General features: G+C 27.8%; 5 protein-coding genes across 5 annotated transcripts; 2 read left to right on the top strand and 3 right to left on the bottom strand.

Moving 5' to 3' along the window:
• Positions 1-1,395: 1,395 nt before the first annotated feature.
• On the bottom strand, positions 1,396-3,126 carry LOC134830890 (nurim homolog). Its single transcript, XM_063844500.1, has 2 exons — positions 2,712-3,126; positions 1,396-1,903 (listed from the first exon to the last, which is right to left on the bottom strand). The coding sequence occupies exons 1-2, from the start codon at positions 3,039-3,041 to the stop codon at positions 1,451-1,453; spliced, it is 783 nt and encodes a 260-aa protein (XP_063700570.1). The 5' UTR covers positions 3,042-3,126; the 3' UTR covers positions 1,396-1,450.
• Positions 3,127-3,403: 277 nt separating this feature from the next.
• LOC134829150 (mitochondrial sodium/calcium exchanger protein-like) lies at positions 3,404-6,205 on the top strand. Its single transcript, XM_063842145.1, has 5 exons — positions 3,404-3,708; positions 4,569-5,401; positions 5,456-5,809; positions 5,860-5,927; positions 5,984-6,205. The coding sequence occupies exons 1-5, from the start codon at positions 3,404-3,406 to the stop codon at positions 6,203-6,205; spliced, it is 1,782 nt and encodes a 593-aa protein (XP_063698215.1).
• On the bottom strand, positions 6,204-10,012 carry LOC134829325 (troponin C-like). The gene is made up of 4 exons (XM_063842362.1): positions 9,896-10,012; positions 8,903-8,933; positions 8,082-8,477; positions 6,204-6,447 (listed from the first exon to the last, which is right to left on the bottom strand). Exons 1-4 carry the CDS (start codon positions 9,911-9,913, stop codon positions 6,419-6,421), a joined length of 474 nt encoding a protein of 157 aa, XP_063698432.1. The 5' UTR covers positions 9,914-10,012; the 3' UTR covers positions 6,204-6,418.
• A 5,922-nt stretch (positions 10,013-15,934) lies between these two features.
• On the bottom strand, positions 15,935-24,679 carry LOC134829775 (myosin-11). Its single transcript, XM_063843025.1, has 7 exons — positions 24,333-24,679; positions 21,808-21,937; positions 18,916-20,820; positions 17,343-17,784; positions 17,120-17,285; positions 16,978-17,061; positions 15,935-16,894 (listed from the first exon to the last, which is right to left on the bottom strand). Exons 2-7 carry the CDS (start codon positions 21,830-21,832, stop codon positions 16,547-16,549), a joined length of 2,970 nt encoding a protein of 989 aa, XP_063699095.1. The 5' UTR covers positions 21,833-21,937; positions 24,333-24,679; the 3' UTR covers positions 15,935-16,546.
• A 1,433-nt stretch (positions 24,680-26,112) lies between these two features.
• Positions 26,113-27,450, top strand: LOC134829661 (adenylate kinase). Its single transcript, XM_063842863.1, has 3 exons — positions 26,113-26,178; positions 26,414-26,541; positions 26,601-27,450. The coding sequence occupies exons 2-3, from the start codon at positions 26,457-26,459 to the stop codon at positions 27,242-27,244; spliced, it is 729 nt and encodes a 242-aa protein (XP_063698933.1). The 5' UTR covers positions 26,113-26,178; positions 26,414-26,456; the 3' UTR covers positions 27,245-27,450.
• The last annotated feature ends 251 nt before the right edge of the window (positions 27,451-27,701 follow it).

Below are 27,701 nucleotides of genomic sequence, written 5' to 3'. Positions count from 1 at the left end.
ATATTTTGACAAACAAAGTTCATTTTTGACAAACAAAGTTCTTTTCTTGACAAACAAAGTTCATTTCTTGACAAACAAAGTTCATTTCTTGACAAACAAAGCTCATTTTTTGACAAACATTTTTTTTTTGACAAACAAAGTTCATTTTTGACAAACAAAGTTCTTTTCTTGACAAACAAAGTTCATTTCTTGACAAACAAAGTTAATTTTTTAACAAAGTTCATTTTTTGACAAACAAAGTTCTTTTCTTGACAAACTAAATTCATTTCTTGACAAAGTTCATTTTAGGACAAACAAAGTTCATTTCTTGGCAAATAATTTTTTTTGACAAACAAAGTTCATTTCTTGAGAATTTTGTTTTTTTGACAAACAAAATTCATTTTTTGACAAATAAAATTTTTTCTTTGACAAACAAAGTTCATTTTTGACAAACAAAGTTCTTTTCTTGACAAACAAAGTTCATTTCTTGACAAACAAAGTTCATTTCTTGACAAACAAAGCTCATTTTTTGACAAACATTTTTTTTTTTGACAAACAAAGTTCATTTTTGACAAACAAAGTTCTTTTCTTGACAAACAAAGTTCATTTCTTGACAAACAAAGTTAATTTTTTAACAAAGTTCATTTTTTGACAAACAAAGTTCTTTTCTTGACAAACAAAGTTCATTTCTTGACAATTTTTTTTTTTTTGACAAAAAAAGTTCAGTTTTTAACAAAGCAAAGTTCATTTCTTGACAATTTTTTTTTTGACAAAAAAAGTTCAGTTTTTGACAAACAAAGTTCATTTCTTGACAAACAAAGCTCATTTTTTGACAAACATTTTTTTTTTTGACAAACAAAGTTCATTTTTGACAAACAAAGTTCAAAGTTCATTTCTTGACAAACAATTTTTTTTCTTTGACAAACAAATTTTTTTTTGACAAACAAAGTTCATTTCTTGACAAACAAAGTTCATTTTGATAAACAAAGTTCATTTTTTTGACAAACAAAGTTCATTTTTTGACAAACAAATTTTTTTTTGACAAATAAATTTTTTTTTTGACAAACAAAGTTCATTTTTTGACAAACAAATTTTTTTTTGACAAACAAAGTTCATTTTTTGACAAACAAAGTTCATTTTCTGACAAATTTTTTTTTTTTTTTTTTTTGACAAACAAAGTTCATTTTTTGACAAACAAAGTTCTTTTCTTGACAAACAAAGTTCATTTCTTGACAATTTTTTTTTTTTTGACAAAAAAAGTTCAGTTTTTAACAAAGCAAAGTTCATTTCTTGAGAATTTTGTTTTTTTGACAAACAAAATTCATTTTTTGACAAATAAAATTTTTTCTTTGACAAACAAAGTTCATTTTGTGACAAATTGATCATTTTACAAAAAAAAAAATAAAAATTTCCTTTTTCAATAAATAAATGCAGTTTTATTCAAATCTCCATAAACACAAAAAGAAAAATCCTACCAACGTTGTTCCTGCACATTTTGTCGCAATTCCAATTTTTTACGTGTCAATTGAACCTTTTGGTAGTCATAATCTCGCCGATCGGGATTCCATGCGAGATACATGTAAAGTGTCCATAGCGATGCGAGAATAAATCTGTCTAAAGTCATACAATTGGCACCCCATAAAATGACGGTTAAGCAAATGAAGGATGGGTGTCGGCAATGCGCGTACAGCGTGTTCAGTTGCTCCGATTTGTAGTAGTCGCACGAGTGCGGTAATCCTTGTAAATGATAAACAATCTGCTTAATGCCGAGTAATTCAGGTAAGTCCATTAGTAAACTGCCGGTGTAAGTGACGGTCCATGCGAGCGAATGCACGACGAAATACAGGCAGTAGCGTGTACGGGTGCTGACGATGTCGAATTCCCACAAGGAATACGGAGTTATTTGCCAATGTTTGAGCAGGAGCTGCAACGAAACGAGGCGATAATGATTTATGACGAGTAATTAAGGGGATTTCTGTCTTAATGTTAAGGCAGGTGAGACGGCATTGAGGTAATTTGAACACGAGAGATAGTCGATTGGGACGTGAAATATTAAGAGATTTTAAGGTAATTAAACGTTAAAGGCTTCAAATGATCAGAAATTGGCTTCGATTTTTAATTTTTTTTAATGGTTTGATCGAATTTCTTTAACTTTTTGACTTTTTTGATTGAAAATTGTTAAATTTAGAATCTTTTGGAGTCTCAGATGATCAAGAGAGATCAAAAAGTATCAAATTTAACAAACTTAGGTTCAAAAATTTACAGATTTTAATTTTTTTGACAAAGAATTTCCCAAAAAGGCATCAAATATTTTAAATTTGACAATTTTTGATCATTTTCTTATATTAAAATACCCAAAATAATTCTAAAAAGTTGAAATTTGATAAATTTTTAATGAAAAACGCCACAGAGAGCTTCAAAATTTTCAAATTTGAAAAAAATTCTTCATCTTTAATTAAAAATCTTCTGAATTTGAATTATTGTTATACTAAAAGATACTCGACAGAGTTGAAAAAGTCTCAAATTTGAAAATTTTCAAACATTTTCAGACTCAAAATCATCGAAGATGCTCAAATTTAACGAATTTTAACTCAAAATCTTCTCTTTTGCTTATTTTTAGGTCAATTTAAACAAAAAATATCGATTAATGATCAAAATTAGCATAAATTGTAAACAATTCTTGCCAAAGCCCATTAAAAATCGTTCCCATAACGACGAATGACATCACTTACCAACAACGCCAATGCCGAAAGAAGACAATAAATTGCTCTTTCAGCCGGTTTCAATCCAATTCGTGTCCAAAATCCTTTCACCGAGTCAATTCGGAAGAAGCTGTGCACCAAAACAAACAAAACAGCAAGCGCTCCATCGATGAACAATGCATTCAAGACCAATTTGTTGGAAAAAACTTCATTCCAAGCATCGGGCGAAGCTCTTCGACTTTCTTCTTTGGTAACTGCAGCTGCCGACAAAAACCAAGATAATTTTCCGACAGAAACAAACGTAAACACGAAGGATGTCGTTCCGATGAGTAACAGCAATAAATTCTTCAACGCCGACATTTTTTTTGCTTCAGACTTTTTCTCTCTCTCTCTGCTGGAATTCTATTTTTAGTATATTTTTGGTTTAAATGGAATCGAAATGAACTTAAAATGAACTCGGAAATGAACTCGGGAATGAACAAGTCCAGCGCACATTTAGAAATTTGTGCCGCCTGTGTCTCGGGGCTGTCACAAATTTGCAATTGTGAAATGGGCTGTGTGCAAAACAGTCGAAACGATTTCGATTATCACTTTCATTCGTCTCATATCCCAGTTCACAGAAAAAATCCCATTTTGCAGAATTTTTTTTTCATGTTGGGATTTTTTTGAAAAATATTTTTTCATGAAAACCGTTATCGTAGTTTGCCATGCAATTTTTGAAGATGTTTGTGATTATTTTCATCATTTTAGGATTTCAAAGCGTTTTTGGGCATCCTTCGTACGTGTCGTTGTTGATGCAATCACGATGTCTCGAAGTTCATTCCTTGGAAGCTCATCAAAAATGCGAATTTGTGAAGAAAACGGATGATTGTCATATCGAAGCAAGACTTTTTTATTACTCAAACTTCGTTTATTGTGCCTTTGGGGAGTTTGCGGAGACGAGATTTGGACAAATTTTGAATCAAATTGGACTGATTCTTTGGTGTGTGTTGCTTTTCTTGATTTTGTCGGTTGTGTCGGATTCGTTGTAAGTATTTTCATGAAATTAAAAAAAAATTATATTTTTTTATAAGGTTTCATATTTTTCTAAAATTTAAAGAGAAAATAATTTAATTTTTTTTTTGATTTTTGTCGTTAAAAATATCCATGAAAATTTCTAAAAATTCATAAAAAAAAATTTTTACACCTATTTCTTGTTTATTATTTTATTAAATAAAAAAATTAAAAAAAAAAACTAAAAAAATAAAAAAAATTAAAAAAATAAAATTAAAAAATTGAGAGATTGTGATTGAAAATTTTTCAAAAATGTTTAATTAAAAAAATTTTTAAGTTTAATTTAGGTATTTAGTAAAAAAATTAATAATTTTTTTTAAATTTCTAAATTTATTTCTAATTTTTTTGAAATTAATTTTAAAATTTTTCTTATAAAAAATTAAAGAGGAAAAAAAATTATCCAAAATAGTTGAAAAATTTAAAAATAATTTAACTTCAAAAATTGTATTTTAAAAAAATTCAATATAAAAAATTTTTCAAATTTAATTTTATTTTATTTTCAAATTTAATTTAATAAAAAATTAATATTTTTTTTATATTTATAAATTTTTTTTTTAAATTTATTTTTAAAATTTTTCAAAATTTTTTTTTTAGTTAAAATTTGAAATTTTAATAAGTTTTAAATTAAATAATTTTATTTAAATTTAAAAATTAAATAAAAAATTTAATAAAATACTTAAAAAAAAAAACAAAATTTTTTCCAACATTTTTGAAAAATTTTAAAATATTTAATTTAACTTTAAAAAATTTTTTTAAAAAATTTAATTTTTTTTTTTAAATTTACCTTTTTCGAATTTATTCTCATTAAAAAAATCTTTTCCTTTTCTCAAAAAGCTTCTGTCCCGGCTTAGCAAGCATCTCAAAAATGTTCCGCTTATCCGAAAACATCGCCGGCGTAACTTTACTTGCTTTTGGCAATGGCGCTCCCAACTTTTCCGGTTCAATTTTCGATCCAGATACCGATTCAGAGCTAATGTATTCCGAAACCTTGGGCAGCACAATGTTCATGATCGGAGGCATCGCAGGACTCATCGCCATCGTTTCACCCTTTCAAGTCATTCCGAAAGACTTCATGCGAGATGCTGTCTTTTTAGTCATCAGCGTGGCACTTGTTCAAGGCCTGATCGCTGACGAGCATTACAGTTGGTTGGATGCGATTTTAACAATTGGATTATACGTCATTTACTTGGCTTACGTTTTCATCGAATATCATTTCGAGAAAAAACGCGTGAAAAAGCAAATTGGACAAATTAGCCTTACAGAAGTGATGCCTTATATGCACTTAACCTCAATTCGACCCGAAATTCAAGCGCAAATGAGACGAATCGAGGAATTGTTGCAATTTCAGTTGGTTGACAAGGACAATGAAGTAATTGACATTAATGCGACGCGACAACAGTCGATATTGCCTCAAGGAAGTATGAGACGAAGAGATGCTAATTATCGACTTTTTCAATTTGCGTTCGAAGAATTGAACCCAAAGCGTGAATTTCAAGCGAAACCTTTGTGGAAACTTCCGTTTGAGATTTTTCAAGCAATTTTATTGTTTGTACTTCGATTTGTTCTTCCGATTTTCGATTATACCGCTGATCGTCATGGATGGAATAAACTTTTGAACATCATTCATATCTTTACTCTTCCAATTGTGACTCTCGAAATTACTATGGGTAAGTTTTTTAAACAATTTAAAAGAAAAAATTCCTCAAATTTTAATTTTTTAGTGTCTGATGAAACATTTTTTGACATCTCGATACTTATTTATTCACTTTCCATATCTCTTGGGTTAGCAAGTGTCGTTTTTGTAACCTCAAGAACTGATCGCCCGCCTCGTTATCATTTTTTCTTCGCTTTTCTCAACTTTTTCGGATGTAATTTGATCATTTTTGCTGCTTCTTCAGAACTTGCAAGTGTTTTGAACACTTTGGGACTCGTTTTTAACTGCACAGCGTCGATAATTGGAGTAACAGTACTTGCCATAGGGAATAGCGTGAGTGATGTATTGGCTAATGTAACGTTAGCGAGACAAGGACATCAAAGAATGGCATTTGCAGCTTGTTTTGGAGGATCAATTTTCAGTAAGAATTATTTTTTTCTAAAAATTTTCTTAAAATCTGATAATTTTTAGATATTTTGTTCACAATTGGATTCACTTTCCTCAGTAAAGCCTTTGAAAGTCCCGATTATAATCCTTATGTAAGAAATTTTTCATCAAATTTCGTAATTTTTCATAAAAATCTTTATTTTAAAAGGCTCGTCGAGGTCCTCTTGGCTTAAATTGCATAATTTACATCATCCTAACAATAATTTTCCTCTTTCTCCTACTTTCTGTGAGCCAATTTCAAGTGAGACGCACCTTCGGATACATGTTAGTTGTTATTTATGTCATTTTTATCTCTCAATGCATTTTGAGTGAAATGGAATTTATTCACTCTTACGGTACTGACCATCATAACGAAGAAATTTTCGATTAAAACTCTTTTCAATTTTTTGTGTCTGTATCTAGTCGCCACAAATTTATTCATAAAAAATAAAGTAAATTACATGAGAAAATGTTTTCACCATCTTAAAATGTAGAAAAATAAATAAATAGAATAAATATCGTAGACAAAAAAATAATAATCAGTAAATTCAGTATAAAAAAGTAGGATCTTGGGCAGCTTTGACTTCTTTTTTAGTGCAACATTTTACTCGCCAGTCATCATTTCCATGAATTCTAAAAAAAAAATTAGAAAAAAATTAATTGATCGAAAATTACAAACTAAACAATTATTGGCAAGTTTCCAAGAACAGCGGAAAAAATCAAGTCGTGTGAGTCCATTTGTTAATTTTGACAAGCGAAACAAACGGAGTGATGTTTCTGTCAAGTCAGTAAAGTTGAAAAAAAAAGTCGATTGAAAATGTTTTAAAAAAATAATTCAAAATAATCGGTTTGTATTGAAAAACGTGCGAGAAGACGAAGTTGATTGACAAATAGATCTTTGAAGGGATTTTTTTTGTTAAAAACATCTGTGATTAGAAAAAAAATTTAGCGCGTTTTAAAAAAAAAATTGCTCCATTTCGGTTTCTGTCTGTTTAACTAAAGTTTTTAGCTATTAATTTACAATGTGATTGAAGGAAATTATGTTGGTTTATTTTTCAGTAAGTATAAAACTATTTTCAAGAAAATATTCAATTTACAATTTTTTGAATTATTCATATGAATGTACTAAAATATTTTTCTCTTCTTTTTAGTTTTTTAGCATTCAGAACATCTTGTATCATATCTTCAAAAGGTTTTTCAAACTTTAAAAGTGTTTAGTTAAACTATGAAACAGCTTCTAAAGTACGAACATTATCATTCGAAATCATCGAACAAAAGAGATATCAAAAAATCGTAACCTTAGAAGAGACATATAAATTTTCTCGTATTGATATCAGGATTCGTAACGTCAGAAGATGCCTATGGAGACGTAAAGTAAATGGAATACCTCGAATTATATAAATTATTGAATAAAACAAGAAGCTCAAGGAAATTCAAAATCTTAACCTAAAGAAACAAATATTGAATTATTTAACTAAGAACCGAGCTACATTCGCTTAAAGACGAATCGATTTAAAAATGTAAAGAAGACGAAGGGAAAGGCACAAGACAACGACTTTATTGTAAAAAGTCTTAACTATGGTCAATTAATCTATCTTTGTTTATTATGAAAAATACATTAACCAAGCATATAGAACAATCGATCGACGTCGATAAGTATTTAGGAAAATTTCGAACAATTCGTTAAATATTAACTTTTTGCTATACATATAAAAGCGCGCACGTCACAAAAAATTTATTTCTTCACAAAAAGTTTCCTCATCAAACAATTTGTGAATGAATGAATTTTTTTCTATTTATTTTTTTTTTTTTCATTTTTTTATTTTTCGTATTTTACGCGTGAAAAAAACAAAAATAAAATGATATAAAAAATTTTTTTCGTAAGGAATAGATTAACAACCCGCGATCTTTTTCTGTTTTTTTTTTATCTCTATGAAGAATTGAATAAAAAAAATTGAATAGGTGAGAGTGCAATACACACAAAGTAGATTATTTTTGTTCGTTATTATCTCATTAGTATGGTCTCATAGTCATTTATCACAAGCAATTACAACAGCGTGTCCCCAAATAGCGCGCACGTAGGTAGCTCTTAATTGTCATTTTTCGTCTTCATCTTCATCTGTTTTCTTCTTTATTATATTTTCTAGCAAACTCTTTTGTTTTCCAATCATAATTCACGTGTTTCGTCATTTGTTTGTTTCTTTTTTGTCATAAATTGTTGTCAAAATTATCTAGAAAGACACACGAAAAAAAAAGTATGAACTCACCATCGAAATCAACTGTACCGCTGCCATCCGAGTCAATTTCCTCGATCAAGCTGTCGAGTTCTGATTCGCTGAGTTGATCATCCAATTCGTGCAAGATCTCACGAAGGCATCGGGTTGGGATGTAACCATTTCCTTCTTTGTCGTACAAGCGGAAGGCTTCGCGCAACTCCTTTTGCATGGCTTCAACATCTTCCTCAATGATGAAACGGGCAGCAAGTTGAATGAATTCACTGAACTCGATGCGACCCGATTTGTCTTCGTCAACTTCTTCGATGAGCTCGTCGAGAATCTTGCGATCGAAGGGTTGTCCCATCAAACGAAGAATATCGGCGACAGTTTCGGAGGAAATACTTCCGCTATTGTCATGATCGAAACTCTTGAATGCCTTTTGAAGAACTGCGAAAAAAAGAAATGAAGTCATCATTTAAAAAAAAATTCTCGTAAATGTTTATTATCCATGTAAGTTGTCCCAGATTTCCATGGAGAAAAATTACCGGATATTCAAATGTGACGCAAAAATCTCTTGCAAGTGCATAATTAAGTCTAATAATAATTTCCATTTCGTCACTTTTTGCATTTTCTACTTGCAAGGTGTTAATTAATCATCAATTTACGTTTTTATTGGAGAGGCGCGATGATATTTTCGCGTAAAGTTGTACTACAGGGCAACAATGTGACATGAAAATGCGGTGTGTGCTCGCGTGTGATTTTAATTTGTTTGATTAATGTAAAACGGAGGTAGTTAGTTTTTCTGTCAATTCATCATTTTATTGCTTTTTTTTCGCGACATGCCGAAAATATTTAAATTAAAAAGTACTTACTGGCAATTTGTTCTGGAGGAAGTTCGTCACTCTGAAATTATTTTAAAATAGAAGAAAAAGGCATTAAAATTCGTCTGTAATCTCAGAAAAAATATTTTTTGAGAATTTTAAAGGCTTAAAATTATAAAATTAGATGGAAACGCCTGATTTTTTGTTGAATTTTATATTTTTGTCTTTTTGATAATTAATTTTGCATTTTAATTTTAATAATTTAAATTATTTTTTAGAAAATAATTAATTTAATTTATTTATTTAATTTTTTAAATTTCAAATAATTAAATTTAAATTAATTTAAAAAAATTCAAAGTAAATTTTTAAAATTATTTTAATTTGGTTTAATTTTTTTTTAATTTTTTAAAAAAAAAAAAAAATTAATTTAAAAAATTGTTCAAAAATTAATTAAAACTTTATTAAATTGATCTAAAAAAATTAATTTAATTATTTTATAAAAAAATAATTTAAATCATTAAAATTAAATGAAAAAAATTTTAATTTAATTTTAATTTAAATTTTTTAATTTTTTTTAAATTTTATTTAAATAATTAATTAAATAAAAACCATAAAAATGAAAAAATTATATTTTTTAATATTTATTTCGACAATTTTTTGATGGAAAATATTTTATTTAATTTTAAATAAATTTTATTTCACTAAATTTTTTTTAGAAGAATATTTTGCTAATTATAAAATTTTTTTAATTTCGAAAAAAATCACTTTTTATGAACTAAAATAAATTATTAAAACGATAAAAATATCACTTTAACTCTTTTCCATTAACATCGATCATAGTTTCATCCATTTCTGTCTTTTAAGATTTATATTCGGTTCAAAGGCAGAAATTTTATATCTTTTTTTATTTTTATTTATGAATATTTTTCTGTCACTTAATACTCTTTTTTCTTGTCAAATAATAATTTTTCAAGCCCTTTTCACATAAAATTTTATTTTATTTTAAAAAATTAAATTTAATTTATTATTCGACTGCACACTTACAATATCGTCACCCATCATATTGAGAACTCAAAAAAATAAATTTCTTAACAAATCGGAATATCTTGTCAAGACAAAGCCCGGAGAACAACTGATTGAACGTTGTATCAGCAAAGTAGCAGGAAAGTGATATTTTTGGAGTGTTTTTCTCTTTTTTTTCTATTTTTCTTTTATATTTTCAGAATAAAACAATATTTACTGCGTCTACGATGCGAGTGGGTTCTGTACTCTCGCACACACTCACGTCTTTTTTTTTGTGTATTTGGAGAAAAACATTCACCCGAACGAACGAAAAAAAAAATCTTAAATAGATCTGGTTTCTTGCAAAATATAAAAGTATAGTTGTTTCCACGTTTCTGTATTAATTTTCTGTTAGTAGAGTAACTGCCCCACAGTTCATTTGCGTTTTTTTTTAAAGATGTTTTGTTTATAATTTTATTATTATTGTAGTTTAATGTACACTTTATGTTCCTTTCTGTTAAATTACTTTACAATTTCGCAATTATTCTCTTTTTTTTTAGTGTGTCAGAAAATTATAAACTGCTATAAGAGTAACACAGGAAAAGTCATAAAATTAAAGTTTTTCCTGTTTTTGTTTTTTTTTTCTTCTTAAATTAATGTTTAGACTGGAAATGTTTGGTTTTTAAGAGATTTTTTTTCTTCAGACATTGTCATTGAACAGCAACAGGCTGCTCGTAAAATAAAAATTAAATGAAAAAAAAGTAATAATCACATCTGTTTTTTTTTTTTTTTTTTTTGCAAAAATGCGATTTTATTATGTTTAATAATAATTTCATTCCAAAAATATCTTGGATGAGTCGTTTTTATTTTTTTTTTCTTTTTTTTTATTAATTTATGATGTTTTGTTAAAATTTTTATCAAAAAAAAAATTTTTTTTCCATTATTTTTATTTTTTTTTGTTTTCTGCACGAATTTTAATACTTACAGACATTTTTTATTTATATATTTTTTTTTTGATAGAAAAAATTAATTTTTGAATTTTGGGAGTTCGCGCCTGTTGGCTCTCTTAGTTTCAACCGTAAACTGACTTCTTGATGCAAAAAATATTTTTCAATTTATCCAATTAACTTGATTTTTCTTTTCTTTTATATAAAATTTTAATGATGTGCGATTTTTTTCGTGTTTGTTTGTCATTTTAATATTTTTTTCATATGTCTGTTTCCATCAGCTTTGCTCGTTTTCGCGATTTTTCCTTCGAAAAAAATTTCTTCGTGCATAAAATAATTTTTTAAACTGACACCGCGCGAAAATTTTGTCAAAAAATTATTTTTTTTCGTAAACATTTGTATGCGTTTGTCACGTTTTTGACTCAGATTATGATTTTTGCGTGTGCATTTGTGATGTCGCAGAAGAAAGAAAATTGTTACACTTCATGGAATGTGTTGCAAAATAGTGTCAACGACGTCGCGAAATGAGAAATGACTAATTAGTAATTATTGAAGGACAATGTAAAGATGAACTTACGAGCGAAATTTTAAACGAGAAAGGTGAATTTTTTGTTCGAGAAAGAAATTAATTTGAGGAATTGCGTCGTTTTTTTTTAGATTTGCAGACAAACGTTGACAAGTCAACACATAATTTGTGAGAATAAAAAATTAATGTCATTGTTGTTTTTTTTTTTTTGAGGCAAGTGTGATTTTTTGAAAGCGATAGTAATCAAAGAATTTTCATAAATAAAAGAATTAAATTTTGAAAAAAAAAAATTATTTTAGTAGAAAAAAAAATTAACAAGATCGCATTTCAAGTTTTTTTTTTTATAAAAATACATTTTTTAGACAATTTATTAACTCTTTGAGATAAATTTAGTTTTTCATGATGAAAAAATTATTTGAGACTCATTTGGTAGCGAATAAATTTCAATTTTTGTTGGCTTTATTAATTTTTCTACAATTGGATAATAAATAAAAATTAAAAAATTTTGTCAAAAAATTAAAAAAATTCACTCATAAGGTAAAATTCTTATTTTAAGCATAAATTTAAACCTTAAAAAAAATAATTTTTTTTAATAATTTAATAATTTCAAAATTTCTTTTGAATAATTTAAAAATTTTTTTTAATAATTTAAAATTTTTTTTAATAATTAAATTTTTTTTTAACAATTTAAATTTTTTTTTGATAATTTTAATTTTTTTTTAATAATTTAATTTTTTTTATAATTTAATTTTTTTTAACTAATAATTTAATAATTTTTTTTTAATAATTTAAATTTTTTTTTAATAATTTTTAATTTTTTTAATAATATTTTTTTTATTAATTTTTTTTAATAAGTTAAAAATTTAAATTTAATTTATTTTAATTAATTAATTTTTTAATTTAAGACAACTTTAGCTTTTAAATAGCTCAAATTTTATCTTGAAAACAAAAAATTAAGCAAAAATAGTTCAAAAACCTCAAAAAGGAAAAAAAATTACCATCAATCTATTAAAAATCCCTTCAAAAATTAACAATTTTCACATTTTTCATTCTTATATGCAACAAATTTCTCAAAAAACCTCACTTAAAACATAAATTTTTATTTTATTTCATTTTTGGACACTCAAAGTAACAATGAAAACGCAATTTCTCGTACATTTATCATCGTAAAGTGTCTGCCTGTCGTTGTTTTATTGGCATTTTGGCAGTTAATTATTATTTAAAATTCTTTGACCTCCGTCATTTTGTTTCATGTCAACGATGCAACAACAGGTTCTTTCTTTCAATTTTTTTTTTTATTTTTTACCAACTGGAAAAATCATTCAGTTCATCATGAGTCACGTCAAGTCAAGGCAATTCATTCGAAATTTGAGAAAAAAAATCTGGTTTAATGTCACAAAAAAAAATTACGGAAAATCTTTCATGGAAAAGTTTTCATTGGAGAAACGCCTCTTCTTCTTCTTGATTGTTATTAAAAAAAATATTTTTTTTAAAAATAGAATTCGTTCCAGTTATTCTTCGATGCATTTTAACGTTGCAACGAACTATCCAATAAATCTTCGTCGTCGCCCGAGACAAGACAGGGACAGCTTCGGAAAGTGTATTGAACTAATTTTTTGTGCTGCGATTTTTTTGTGTCGTTTCTTGTCGAAGGTCGATTCCCTGAAAATCTTAAAAATAGAAAAAAATTATAAAAAAAAGTCAAAAAAATAAACAAGAAGATTTTCATTGTTTATGAGAAAAAAAATTTTTTTTCTCTTTTTGATGTTTATACAACAAGAAAAATAATGTAAACAATACATTTTGAGATATTTTATAGTTTGGGGGCATGTGTGAGGTGTGCATGCACATTTCCAAAAAGAATTTTCATACAGTTGCTTACCAAACCGACTGAACGAGCGACAAACGTAAACAATATTGTAACCGGTTATAAAATTTTTTCGCTGATTCACGAAAGGATTTTCTTAGAAATTCAACAAAATTTGAAAAAAAATCGTTTTTCGAAGGAAAATGTCTGTCCGTGAACAAAATTTCTCGAAAAAATCATTTCAAGTCGAATTTGATGATTTTCTAAGTAAACTGACCACAAAAATAATTGTTGCAATAAATTTCTCCAACCCACGACGACGAACGACGAAAGCAGTGTAATTGTAAAATTTACATAAATTTGTTCATTTATTTGAATGAATGTGCATTTCTTTTGAAAGATTTAACGGGCAAGTAACTAAGCAATAAATTTTAGTGCCGAGCGGAAAATTTTTTTTAGAGATCTACCGCGATTATGACAGAGAAGTGCAAAGAGAAATTTATTGAATTTCTTTGTTAACGGCGGCAATCAGGTGGGATTTAAAGTCGTTATTTGTTGCAGAAATACGAATTTTGGGCAGTAAATGTCAGTTGGAGACAAGTTTTTGGGGGAATTTATTAAAGGAATTATTAATTTTAGGAATTGTTGAGGTTTAATGGTTCTTTGTGAAGAAAAAAGTGAAAAGTATTAAGTTGTCATTCAGGTTTTAAATGAATTTTTGATTATTTTTCTTACGGTTGGATTATTTTTGTGACTTTAATGAAGAAAAATTGTTTTAAAATACTCAAGAATTATTAATTTTAATTTTTTTTACATGAAATTTAGGAAATTATAACATTCGAAGCTCTTTAAAAGTGCTTCCAGCAGAAATAATTTCTAATTTTTATGTTCTCCTGTTACTTGAGATCATCAAGCATCATTTTTAGCATCATTTTAAGCACATTTTTAATGCCCTCTATATTCCAAAATTATAATTATTGCACTTAAACTGCGATTTTGCGAAAAATGAGGCCAAAATTTTTATTTTATTATTTTTTTTTCATAGAAAAATAATTTTTATTATTTTTTTTATGTTTAAAATTAATATTTTGAACTTATTTCAACAAATTTTGAAAATTTACTTGCATAATTTTTTTTTTTGAAATTCTAAAAAAATATCAATGGATAAAAAAGAAGTTCTTAAAAAATATTTTCTTGAGAAATTTTGTTTTGTCAAAAGAAAATTTGATCTAAAAATATCTTTCTAAACACAAAAAATATATTTAAAAATAAAAACGAACATTTTAACTTAAAAAGTTATTTTTGTATAAATATTTTGAAAATTTAAAATTTTTAAAAATAGAAACAAAAAATTAATCCCTAAAAGTATGCAATAAAAAAATTTAAATAATAAAAAATTAAAAACAAAAAAAAAATTAAATTAAAATTATAATTAATTTGTTTTTGTCTTTTCATGTGAAATGTTATGTAATAAAATTCACGCTCTATATTTAGACAATTTTTTTTATTTTCGATTTTTTTTTAAATAACTCAATTTCTTATTCGCGAATCTCTTCAGATTTTTTTCTAATGTACATTTTATTAACTTTTAGCATATTTTGGGTAAGAAAAAAAATGAAAAAAAATCTTAAGGCGTTAATTTTACTGCTTAAAATTTTCAAAAAATTTTTTAAAAAAATTTCAAATTTTACTTATTTTTGAAAATTATATTTTTATTTAACTTTTATTCTCTAAAAAAATATTTTTCTTAAAATTACTGAATTTACTTTTAAAATTTTTTTACAGTTATTTTTTAAAAAATTTTTTTTCTTTAATTTTTTTTTATGAAATATTTTGACATCTATTTTAAATTAGAAAATATGATAAAAGATAATTAAAAAAAAAATATTGATCAGCGGTCAAAAATTGTATTTCAAAATTTTTTTTTTATTTTATTTTTTATTTTCAAAAATTTTGGATTTTATTTTTGCATGCTAAAAGTTAATAAAAATTACATAAAAAGAAAATCTGAGGAGATTTACGAATAAAAATTGAGTTATTGTATTTCTAAATTTAAATAAAATCTCAAGTTTAAGAAAAATTGGACTACTTTCTCACAAAATTGCAATTTTTGAATATCAAAAAAGCTTCAATCATCAAAAAATTATATTTTTAAACAGTTTTTGTCAAGTTCATGAGATTCATTAAAACTTCAAGGATATAACATTTTTTTTATCATAAAAATCCTTTTAAAAAAAATTGTCAATCACTAAACAAACAATACTTACACAAATCCATCTAAAAAAAACAACCGTTAACGAAAAGTTAAAATTAGTTTCCCGTCATTTTCAACACAAATTTACATCGAAAGAACAAAAATAGTCCTTTACAGAGTGCACTACACCGCTCTAAAACGTCCTAAAAATAACTTACGACAGCGGCAAAAACATTAAAACTCTCGATATTCTGCTGCCTTGTTCCGCCCGGGCAATAAATAGCACCCAAAAAATCCGCCTATTATTACCAAAATGATGTCAAGCCGAACTCGTAGTACTTCTTCAATGAAACGTTTACATTTACATCAATAATGTAATTGTTATTTTCGTATGCCGTAAAGGGGGTGATAAAAATATCTTGTTTTAGCAAAATCACAAAAATATCATTTTGGAACAGGAACGCACGAAACAGAGGCAAGAAACGAGCCAGCAAAAGAGATTTTTCGCTTAAATTTAGAATCGAGTCTTTTTATAAATCTATAAACAAAGAAAAACACAAAAATAGTGCACGAATTTATATTTAAATAACCGAGCAATTTATTTTTATCTCTTCATTTTTTTTTTTATTTATTTTTATTTTTAATGGTCGATAATATTAAAAGTCAATTAATTTGAAAAATATCATTTTTCCTTCTCTTTTTAACAAAATTCGCTACCTACTGAACAATTTTAATTTTTTTTAAAGCCCAAAAATTTACAGCTTCAGCATAATTTTTCATAAATGAACAAATTTTTGGACGTAAATTGATATTTTTTTAATTCTAACGATCGTTCCTTGCTCGCTTTTCAAGTCTTTCATTTTGTCTTTGCTAATTTTTAATTTTTTTTATTAAGTAGGCAAGAAACTGGGAAGGAATCGGCAAGAAAAAGTAGGAGGGATGAAAATTTGAGTCTTAAAATCTAAATCTTAATTTTTTTAAACTTAATTTTAAACGAAAAATTTTTAATAATATCAATGTCAAGCACTTCGAACGTGCCTTGGATGAAAAAAAAAATTTTTGTAAATCAGTGCTCAGTAAATATTACTGAATTTTTTGTGTAAATGGAACAACAACGAGTGTCTTTGATAATTTTTTTGAAAAAAAAAATCGCGGGAAAATACTTAGGAAACACAACCGAGGTGAAAAATTCTTAAAATCTAAAGAGAGAAAATTTTTTTTAAGCCGTTGAGTCGATCGCTTGATCATGTACAGGACTAAGTTGAAGTTTTGTGACGGAATTTCCGTTTTCGGGCGTGACATTGCCTCCATTCGCGTTTCCGTTTGTATCGTTGCAGTAATTTCCGTTGTTAACAGAAGCCACTAAGACTGCATTTAACAGCGGCAAAGATGTAGCTGCCTCGAAATTGGTTGCTTCTAAATTTTGTTGCAACGATTTCAGGGCGGGACATTGTTCGACGACACTTTGTACGGAATTCAGGATCTCCAATGCGTGATCGATGGCTTCGTATTGACGTTTGGCTTCGAGAATTGCCTTTTTCCAATCGGGCAGGTCCGTGGGATGAGTCTTTGGTTCGCGACGAGGGAGAAAAGAGAGAGAATTTTTATGAAATTTCTCCTTTTCTAAGCTTGTTGGGTGAAAATACTTACAGTATCTTCCGCTTTGGCATCAGTTTTGCCCGATTTTTGACTGCTGCAAAGGGTGCTCAAGTTGCAAATGTCTTGGTTGAGTTTCTAAAAGTTGAAAAAAAATTTTTAAAATGTTTAAAAATATTTTTTTGAGGTTATTTACGTCAATTTCCAATCGATGTCGTTGAAGCTCAAACTTGGAATTGACTAAATCCGTATTTTTTTGAAGCAATTGAGACGAAACTTCTTTCAACTCCTTCTTAATTGTCGCATTTTCTTCTTCCAACTCCTCCATTCGTGTACTTTTTTCCGTTTTTTCATACTTTTCCCTAAAAAAATTAAATTTTTAATAAAAATTCATTAATTTCAAGCAATTTTTTTCTTACTTTTCAACTAAAAGCTCTTGAATCCAGCAATCGCTGTTCATTTGAACGATCCGCAATACCTTCAGGAGTTTCGTGACGAGACAATCAATCTCCAAGACTTGATCAACAAGTGCATGTGCGGTACAAAATTCGCTAATTGACGGTTGATCCAACAAAGATTCGTTCGAAACGGGACTCAAGTCGTCAATTGCAGGCCGAATACTGTTTGCCAACTCGTTAAGTTCGAGTTGTTGACGATTCGCAATGGCTTCCGAGAGATTGTTCAAGGAGTCGTCTTGGCGATACATGTCGGGCGGCATCTCAATGTGCGATAACATGATTTGACTTGTCGAGACTAGATTTTGCGAGTGCGAATCCGGCACGTGAACATCTTCCAAAACGTTTTCCATCATTAAGCAGGGCTCCGTTTCGGAGTCAAGCATCTCTGTGGAGTCGGATTTGTCTAAAAAATAAATTTAAAATTAATAATTTTTTAATTGTTAAAATCATTGTAAAATTAATTAAAAAATTTTATTAAAATTTAAATTAATTAAATTAAATTATTTAATTAAATAGATTTATATTAAAAATTTTAATTTATTTTGAAATTTCACTCAAAAATTTATCTCAAGATTTTTTCTCTTTTAAATAAAAAAATTTAAAAAAAATATATTACAGGTTCATTTATTTTTTTTAATTTTTCAATTAATTTTTTTTAAGGAGCAAAAATCTTTAAAAAAAAATTATTTGAAATTTTTTAATTTTTTTAATAATTTTTTTTTTCAATTAATTAATTTATAACATGTATTTAAAATTTTATTTTAAGATTTTTGCTTCACAAAAAAAAATAATTTAAAAATTTAAAAAGTTTTGTTTAAATTTTTTGAATATTTTTTTTTAAATTTATTAATTTAATTTTTTTTTAAAGGTATTTAAAAATTTGTTTCAAGATTTTGCTCCATAAAAAATTAATTAAAAAAAAAAAAAAAAATAATTGAAAAATTAATAAAATTTTTTTCAATCATAATATTATTAATTAAATAATTAATTAATTAAATTTAATTAATTGAAGAAGTTTAAAAATTTATTCATAAAAAATTATAAAAAAAAAATAAATTACAGCCTTAAATTAATTTTTTTTTTCAAATTTTTCAATCAAATTAAATTTTTAAAAGTTTTTTTTAATTTAATTTAAATTTTTAATATTTTTTTAATTAAATTAATTAAGTTTTTTTTAAAAAGATATTTAAAGATTTTTGATCCATAAAAAAAATAATTAAAAAATTTTAAAAAATAAATGTACCTAAATAAAAAAAAATAATTAAGAAAAAAATATAAAATTTTTGGTAATTTTCATTTAAAGCATTTCAAAAAAGGTTAATACATAAGAAAATAAATAATTATTATGATAAAATAATACAAATTTTTTAAAAATGAAAATTCATAATTTTTTTTAATAAAAATTTAAAAAATATTTTTTTTATAAAATTAAAAAATTTGTTTTATTTTTTTAATTTTTTAAATGGAACAAAAATATTTAAAAAAATTAAAAAATTTTTAAATTAATTTTAAAAAATAATTTAATAAAACTTACCATCATTTCCATTCGTGTGTTTACTTTGAACACTCTGTCTCGCACTCGTCGCTGCACTTTTAATCGCATTAACAACTGCCGTAAGAAAACTTTGGTTTCTCTGCTGCGTCGGCGAAACACACGGCGACTCCGTGTTCATTTGAACGTCATTTCCTGCAAATTCTCCGAGTTCCTGCTCCGAGATTTCATACGATTTCAACAAAGATTCTACCAAATTCTCCAATCGGGCACTCAAATCAGCCAAAGCGCACGAAGCATCTGACACTGCAGTGCCTTGTTGACACAAAAGATCCTTACTGCGATTCTCTAAACCGCAAAGTTTGGCTTGCATCCCGATCAGCTCTTGCCTCCGTTGCTCATTGACTCGCACAAGATGTCTGACTTCCTCCTGCTGCTTTTCCAATTCTGTCGTTTTACGCGTCAATTCATCCCGGATGCTGCTGACTTCGTTTTCCGACTCTTTTAGGGCATCAACAAAGGCGAGTTTTTCCGCTTGCAAGAATTCGTGAAGTTCGGTTGATTCTTCTTCGAGTTCGCGTTTTTGTTTGACGAGATTTTGTTGAACAGCGAAGGATTTTTCGAGGTCTTGATGAAGAGCGCAGCACGTATTTTGCAAGCGTTTGACTTCTTCTTGTTGTTTTCGGATGATTTTTTCGTTGGATTTGAGTTGCATCTCGAGAACGACCAAAATATCGCCGTAAGACATCGTTTCGTCGCCCGACTGACTCGAATTCGACGTTTGATATGGTTCCATAATCGCAAGAAGCTTACTCGAGTGCTCCTGATTTTGCTTGTCGAGTAATTGACGAATTTCCGTGTCTTTGGCTACTTGTTGCTCCAACTCCTGAATCCGTAAAGTCTTTATCTCGTTTTCTCGTTGCACGTCACGCAACTTGGCTTCGAGTTTTTCCATTTCTCTGTCACGAATGTCGGCTTGGGTCTCTTTGGTCTTCGTCTCGACGGCATTTTTTTCGATGTCAACGTCGAGTTTTGTGCCTTTGGCAACTGCCCGTTCCAAATCTTCGCCCGTGATAGCGGTTTGCATTCCAGTCTCATGATAAATTTTCGTTCTCGACGACTTTCCGGCACGAAAACTCGGCGCTTTTTGCGGAATTCTGCCTGTCATTGAGATACTCATGGGATCTCGGGAGATACTGCTGCTGCGAGAAATGCTCGAACGCTCTTCGCCATCCACGCGACGTCGTCTCGGAAGGGTTGACATACCAGCGGAAGACGACATTGACACAGGAGCGACGCTACTTGCGCGAGAATTTGTCCTTCCAATTGTCGAAGGCCATCTTCCGTCTTCAGTTGTGGGCGTTCCGGGCGTTCTAACTGCACTACAAGCGCGATTCATTGACGTCGTTCGTGTCAAAGTCGACATTCGTGATGGCGTTTCTTGTTTTTTCGCTGTTTCAACTTGGGCTGCTGCCGAAGATTTGTCTCGAGAACGTGCTCGAGCCAAAGTCAGCAAATTTGGACCAGAAGTTATCGTGTGTCTTCGATTTTCCTCTTTGAAATTCAAGCGACGTCGAGTTAATGTTCCATTCGCGTTCACAGGTTTCTTGTCTAAATCGAGTAAAATTGAACTTTCGCTGCCTCCTTCGCTCGCGCATTCGATTTTGTTGACGACAGTATCTTCTGTGGGGAAATCCGAAGAGCAACTTATCATACTCGAAGTGCAAGATGTAGTTGTTGTTGTTGTATTGCCCGTTTCGTTATCAGTTGCATGCCCAATTCCGCTGCTGGCATAGTCGTTGCTGTTGTTGCTGAGTTCGCGCATGAGACTGGGGCCGGAAGCTTCGACGCCGCTATCGCTTCCTTCGCGATACGATCCGGGAAGAGATTTGTCGAGAGTGCCGCCGCTGCCCGACATTTGGAGATTGTTCATGGCATCGACGAGATCTAAAAAAAAAATAAAGAAATTAATTAATTTTTTTTTTGATAATTTGAGTTAAATTTTATTCCGAATTTAATTCGTTAAATTAAAAAATTTTAATTTTTAAAAAATTTTTCATTTAAAAAAAATAATTATAAAAATTTTAAATTAATTAAAAATTTTTAATTAATTTTTTTTTATTAAATATTTTTTTATTTTGAATTTATTTTTTTTTTTTTTCTTTGAAAATAAAAAAATAAAAATTTTTTTTCATTACATTTCATTTTAAAAAAAATAATTAAAAATTTTTAAATTAATTTAATTCCAAAAATTTATTAAATATTTTCAATTTCTTTTGATTTTTTTAAAAGCTAATTTTGTTGTAAATAAATAAATAAAAATTTTATTTCAAAAATTTCAATTGAAAATATTTAATTATTTTTTAATTTTTTTTAAATTCAAAATAAAATTTAAAAATTTTTTAATTTAAATTAATTTTTATTTAATTTAATTTAATTTTTATTTCATAAATATTTAACTTAATTTTTTATTTTATTTAAAAAATTAAAAAAAAATAATTTTAAATGAATTTAATTTTTTTAAAAGTTTAAAAAATTTTAAATATTTTTTAAAAAATTTAAAAATTTAATTTATGAAAAATTAATTAATTTTTTTTTTTTTTTTGTAAAATTTAAATAAAAAAAAATTAATTCAATTTTTTTTTACTGAAGAAATTTATTTTTTTTTAATTTTAAAATATTATTTTTGGAAAAATTTAATAAAAAAAAATTAAGATATGTTATAATAAAATGTTTGAAAAAGGCAAAAAATAAAAATTTTAAAAATTTAATTTAAAAAAAATTTTTTTTTTAATTTTATTTTTAATTTTAAAAATTTTTGAAGAAATAAAAAAACGTAGAAAATTAAAAAGATTTAATTTTTTTTTTATTTTTTACGAAATTAATCTGAATTAAAACGGCATAATTTGCGAAAAAAAAAATTTCTTAACTGACCTTGATCTTGTTGTTTGGAATCCATCGTTTTATCTTATTTTTGCTTAAGTCTTTTAAATTTCTTCCGCTAAACAGAGTTACATCATTTTTTGTGTTCGTTCCGGAATCTCTCTCTTCTCAATTTTATGAGCTAAAACGATAATAAAAAGATGCATATTTTAACGACATTTTCACTTTTGGGCTTAGCTGACCGTTGCTGTGTGAGAAAAGGCACGCGAAACAATAGAAACTCAAAAAGGCATGAAATTTAATCTAATCGCCGCTTTTAATTAATTATCGCGCCATTCACACAACGAGCGAGTTGAAATTTCGAACAATTTTTTGATAAAAATGACCAAGTCGCTCAAAGTTTTCGTGTTTGAAATTTAAATTAGGCTATTAAATTTCTGACGATGATGTTGTTGTGAGTATTTTGTTAAATGCTTCATACACACAGCTGATGAAAGTGAAAAGAAACGGCTTTTGTGTAGTTTTTATTTTATTTAAAGGTCATTGTCTATGCACAGCACATGCTTTTCAATCGATAATTTTGTTTTCGTGAGTTTGGAGCCAAAAAGATGTGTTTATCTTGATATTTGTCGAGATATGTAGAGAATGTTTGCTTTTGTGTGTAACGTACATGACTTTCAAAATGTGTTTGGATTACAAATTGAAAGAACTGTAATTGTATATTTTGGTTGGATGGAGAGGAAAATTTTCGGTTTGGGGAGGTTGAAAGGTCAACGATGAAAGCGGAAGTGATTTTAAGACGAGAAAATCGATTTTCAAAGCGAAAATTTGAAAATTTGTGAAAACTGAGAATTTTTAACAAAGAGCTGAGAACTCAGATTTTTAACTGAAAAACCATTTCAAGAGCTAAAATGTTTGTTTGAGAGCTAAAAAGTAAATTTAGGCCTAAAAATTTAAAATTTGAGAGCTAAAAAGTAAATTTAGGCCTAAAAATTTAAAATTTGAGAGCTGAAATGTGAATTTAGGCCTAAAAATTTAAAATTTTAAAGCTGAAACGTGAATTTGGGCCTAAAAGTTTGTTTTTTGAGAGCTGAAAAGTAAAGTTAGGCCTAAAAATTTAAAATTTGAGAGCTAAAATGTGAAATGAGGCCTAAAAATTTAAAATTTGAGAGCTAAATAGTGAAATGAGGCCTAAAAATTTAAAATTTGAGAGCTGAAATGTGAATTTAGGCCTAAAAATTTAAAATTTGAGAGCTAAAATGTGAAATGAGGCCTAAAATGTTAGTTTTTGAGAGCTAAAAAGCATTTTCAGGCCTAAAAATTTAGATTTTCAAATCTAAGAAATAAATTTAGCTCTAAAACTTTACGAAACTTCCTCAAGAATTTATATTTTTGACATTTAAATCCCAAAAAAAATCTTGATGATCTCAATAATCTCCCCGTGAAAAATTTACATCTGAATAGAAATCCGACTGCAATAAAACTTCAAAAGAAATCTCAAACAAACAAAAACCCGTTCACATTGTCGCATGAAGAAATCACGTTTCTCATGATGTAATCCAACTCGACAAATGTTTCAAATCAACCGGTAAAACACCTTCATAACTCTCTTCCTCGTCTCGTCACCCAAAGAAAAAAAATTCTCTTAATGACTTTTCTTTCAAGAATTCCATCGATCGACTTAAAAATCGCTTTAGAACAAAAATAAATCATTTCCACTCGATCGCTTTGAAAATATTCACATTTTTTCTGTCAAGTCAAGCCCTCTAATAATAAATCGTTAAAAATTCCTCTTCTTCTGCCGCGAACGAACAATTAATTTTTAACTTATTTACCGAAAAATATTGCACTCTGCAACGCCGACTGAAAAATGTGTTTAAATTTAGAAAATTGTCTTTGCTTGCGATTTCCTAGATGATCATCGAGTCAAGTGCGAAGACGACATGCAAAGACAAATAAAACATTAAAAAAAAGTAACAGATGCTTAAGAAGTACTTCCTGCTCGAACGAAGTGTTTCTATTAATAAAATTTGAAGGAGTTGCATTGATTTGAGGTCAATTTGCGCGGCGGGCGCCTTTAAAACCGGCGATGAAATTAAAAAAAAAAATTTGTAGAAGAAAAAAAAATCGCAAGTCAAGCGAAATTTTTGCGATAATTTTTTCTACCTTTCTCTTTGTTGTAGTGCCGATTTTTGTACGAAGTCCGAAAAAATATCGCGATTGATCAACCATCGATAAACTTTTTTTTTACAGTTTTCTGCATGTAAATCGCGAGCGCGATACGAGGAAGGAAGCAAGTTGGCGATCATGAAACTGGATCAAATTACAAAACAAAATATTTTTCTGCTGCTGCAAATTAATTAAAAACAAAATCTGAGGCAAAAATAGTTCACCTATATTGCGAGCGAGAGAAAAGTATTGATTTTCATGTCGGTCGGTTGTCGTTCCTCCATGCGAAAAGTATGCTAACACACGACCTACAAAGCACGGCACATATACGACAAAGAGACGCAATATCAAATTTTTTTAAAGGTCGTTCCCGAAAAAAAAACTTTAAAAAATTTGCGACAAATTACCTGTTGTTGTCGTAAAATATTAATCCTCTTCACACCTTTGTGACATTTTTTGTTTTTTTCTTTCAATTTTTTAACTTTTTTTCCTTTTGGCACAGAGATGGATTATTTCTTCGTCTGTTGTTTTCTGCTTTTTTAACAATTTTTTGGATTTTTAAGCGTTTTTTTCTGCATTCGACGCGACTTTGGGCGGATTTTTCACCTTTTCCGAGTCAATTGTCACCTTAAAATACGATTTAAATGCAATAATTTGATGAATTGGACAAATTTAATTGGTAATAATTGGATAATAATAACACAACAGCAGCAATGTAGCGGGAACTGTTTTGGTTTTACGTGTTGTTAGTGGATCGACGATGCGAGAGGTACTGATATGAAGGTTGTTTTCGTGCATCGATGGAACGTGACGTGAGGTTGGCGTGTGTTACATGGGTTTATTGGAAGGATGCGGATGGAGTAAGGGAGGAGATTTGCTTGGATGTCAGGTAAGAAATTTGAATAATTTTATTAAAAAATTATTTTTTTTTATTTTAAACGAAAAAATATCAAAATTTTTGAACTAAAAATTTTTGAAAATTTTCTTACCTTTAAAATTTTTAAGAAAATTTCCTGAAATTAAAAAAAAAAATAAAAAATTTTTTAAAAATTTAGTCAAAATTTTTTTCAAATTTTAAATGAATTTAATTTCTTGATAAATTTTTCAATTTTTTCATGAGATTTTAAGTTTATAATTAAAAGTTTTTAAAATTTGAAAAAAATATTTAATTTTTATACATTTTATTACATTTTGTCGAAATTTAAAAATTTTCTATAATTTTTTTTAAATATTTATTCAAAATAAAATTTAGAAGTTTAAAATTTTTTATTTTTTAAAATTTAATTTAATTAAAGAAAATGTAAAAAATTTAAATAATTCGGATTTTAAAAAATTTTAACAAAAATTCAAAAAAAAAAAAAAAAAAATATTTGAGTATGAAAAAAATCAAAATTTTGAATGAATAATTTTTAAAAATTAATTAAAATTTTCTTAAGTGAACATTTTTTTTAAAGGTTCCAAGAATTTATATAAAAATTTCTAAATATTTTCTTAAAAATATTCAAAATTTATGAATTTTTTAAATTTTCAATAAATTTGAATAAATTTCATTTTTTAACAAAGAAAATTTAACAAAATGTATAAAAACTTGTCAGACTCTTAATTTTTTTTAAAGAAAATTTTGAAAATTTTCAATCAATTCATTGAAAGCTCATTAAAAAAATTTGAATACCTAATTTTGAAATTTTCAAAAAAATCTAAAATTTTTTTAATGAGCTTTAAATTTAATGATTGAAAATTCTCAAAATTTTCAATTAGAAATTATGAGACAGACAAGTTTTTAAACATTTTGTTAAATTTTGACGAAAATTTAAAAATAATAAATTTCATTCAAAATTAAATTGATAATTTAAAAATTTGTTTAAAAATTCAAATATCAAAGAAAATGTAAAAAATTTAAAGATTTTAAAAAAATAAATTATTTTTAAATTTTTTTTTATAAAAATTCATTAAAAAATTATTTTGAGTATGAAAAAAATTTAAAATTTTTAAAATTAAAAAAAAATTTCAAAATCCTGAAAAAATATGCCTTGAAAAGTTAAAAATTAAATTTTTAATTCATAAATTTTAATTTTTCAAAAAATTCATCACTCAACATAAAATTTTTCAAAGACGATATTGCAAAAACAACCCATGCTGATACAAAATGTGCTGAATTTCCATTCTCGTACTTCCAATTACTTGTCAGTGGTTACCTCGTACCTTCTTTTGGACGTGTCACGCTTTTCATCCATAAAATTACCAAATTTTCAGGTAAAATATTACTTAATCTTCCTCTAAAACTACCAAAAATCGCTTTTTCAACTTCCAATCCATAATTTCCCATAAAAATTTCTGTTCATACGTTCGATCGAGCTTTGATAAAATCTCTTTTAAACTTTGCCTTTTTGCATGCCAACCACGAAAATTTAACCTTCTAGAAAAAAATACATAAAAATTTAATCAGTGATAAGATTAAAAGTGTTATTTAATATTTTTTTCTTCGCAGTTTTGTGTTTGCTGAGATCGGATTCCCGTTTATTTGAGAGAAAATGCCCGCCGCAGCTGAGCCAAAATTGAGACCGCAAGCCGATGACAAAGAAGTCGGTATTAATGCCATTTTGTTGGGTCCTCCAGGTGAGTTTTTTTATTTTTTCATGTTTTCGAGCGATTATGTAACTTTTTTTTCGTTTTAGGCAGCGGCAAAGGCACACAAGCCCCTTTGCTGAAGGAGAAATATTGCGTGTGTCACTTGAGCACGGGAGACATGTTACGCGAAGAAATCTCCAAAGGATCCAAACTCGGCGCACAACTGAAAAAAATTATGGATGAGGGAAAGTTGGTGTCGGATGACTTGGTTGTCGACATGATTGACAGCAATTTGGACAAGCCAGAGTGCAAAAACGGCTTTTTACTCGATGGATTCCCGCGAACTATCGTGCAAGCCGAAAAATTAGACAATTTGTTGGAAAAGCGCAAAACCCCCTTGGATGCTGTGGTTGAATTCAGCATTGACGATAGTTTGCTTGTGCGACGAATTACCGGAAGATTGATTCATCAGCCCAGCGGAAGATCGTATCACGAGGAATTCCATCCGCCAAAGGTTGCGATGAAAGATGATGTCACGGGAGAGCCTTTGATTCGTCGCAGCGACGATAATGCCGAAGCCCTGAAGAAACGCCTCGAGTCGTATCACAAACAGACGAAACCCCTTGCCGATTATTACGCGTTGCGCGGTTTGCATTTCAAAGTTGACGCTGCCAAAAGTGCGAGCGAGGTCTTTGCCAACATCAACAGCATCTTCACGAGACAGAAAAAGGCACACGGATCAATTCTATAAACTAAAAAAAAAAACTAAAAAATCGAAACCTCACAAAAGCAACTTACCTGATTTACACCAAAAGTCAACATTTTCTCTCTCTTTTTTTTAGTTAAAAAATTTTGGCGTGCATTTAATTTCATTTTACGTTTTTTCTTCAATTTACATCCAAACGAGATGTACATAAAAAAATCTTATCAGAGCAATATTTATCACGACGATGACAGTAAATACTTGATGATTGGTAGTAGGCGAATCCTATAAACACACAGAAAAATATATAATTGACGAGTAATAAAAATACTGAAGATGTTAAAAGTAGTAACAAAGTTAAAAATTCGGAAATTTTTCATAAAAAAAAAAACGAACGAAGTCTTCAAACCTTGAATTGCGTGAATGTTCAATTATTTAATTTTTGACCTACCTCAACTTTGAATGGCGTTTTATACCTACTGAAAATTTTGTTAATTTTGTGTCT

Source organism: Culicoides brevitarsis, chromosome 2 (genome assembly GCF_036172545.1).
Source record: "Culicoides brevitarsis isolate CSIRO-B50_1 chromosome 2, AGI_CSIRO_Cbre_v1, whole genome shotgun sequence".
Lineage (NCBI taxonomy): Eukaryota > Metazoa > Arthropoda > Insecta > Diptera > Ceratopogonidae > Culicoides > Culicoides brevitarsis.
This window is presented reverse-complemented; position numbering and strand designations above follow the sequence as displayed.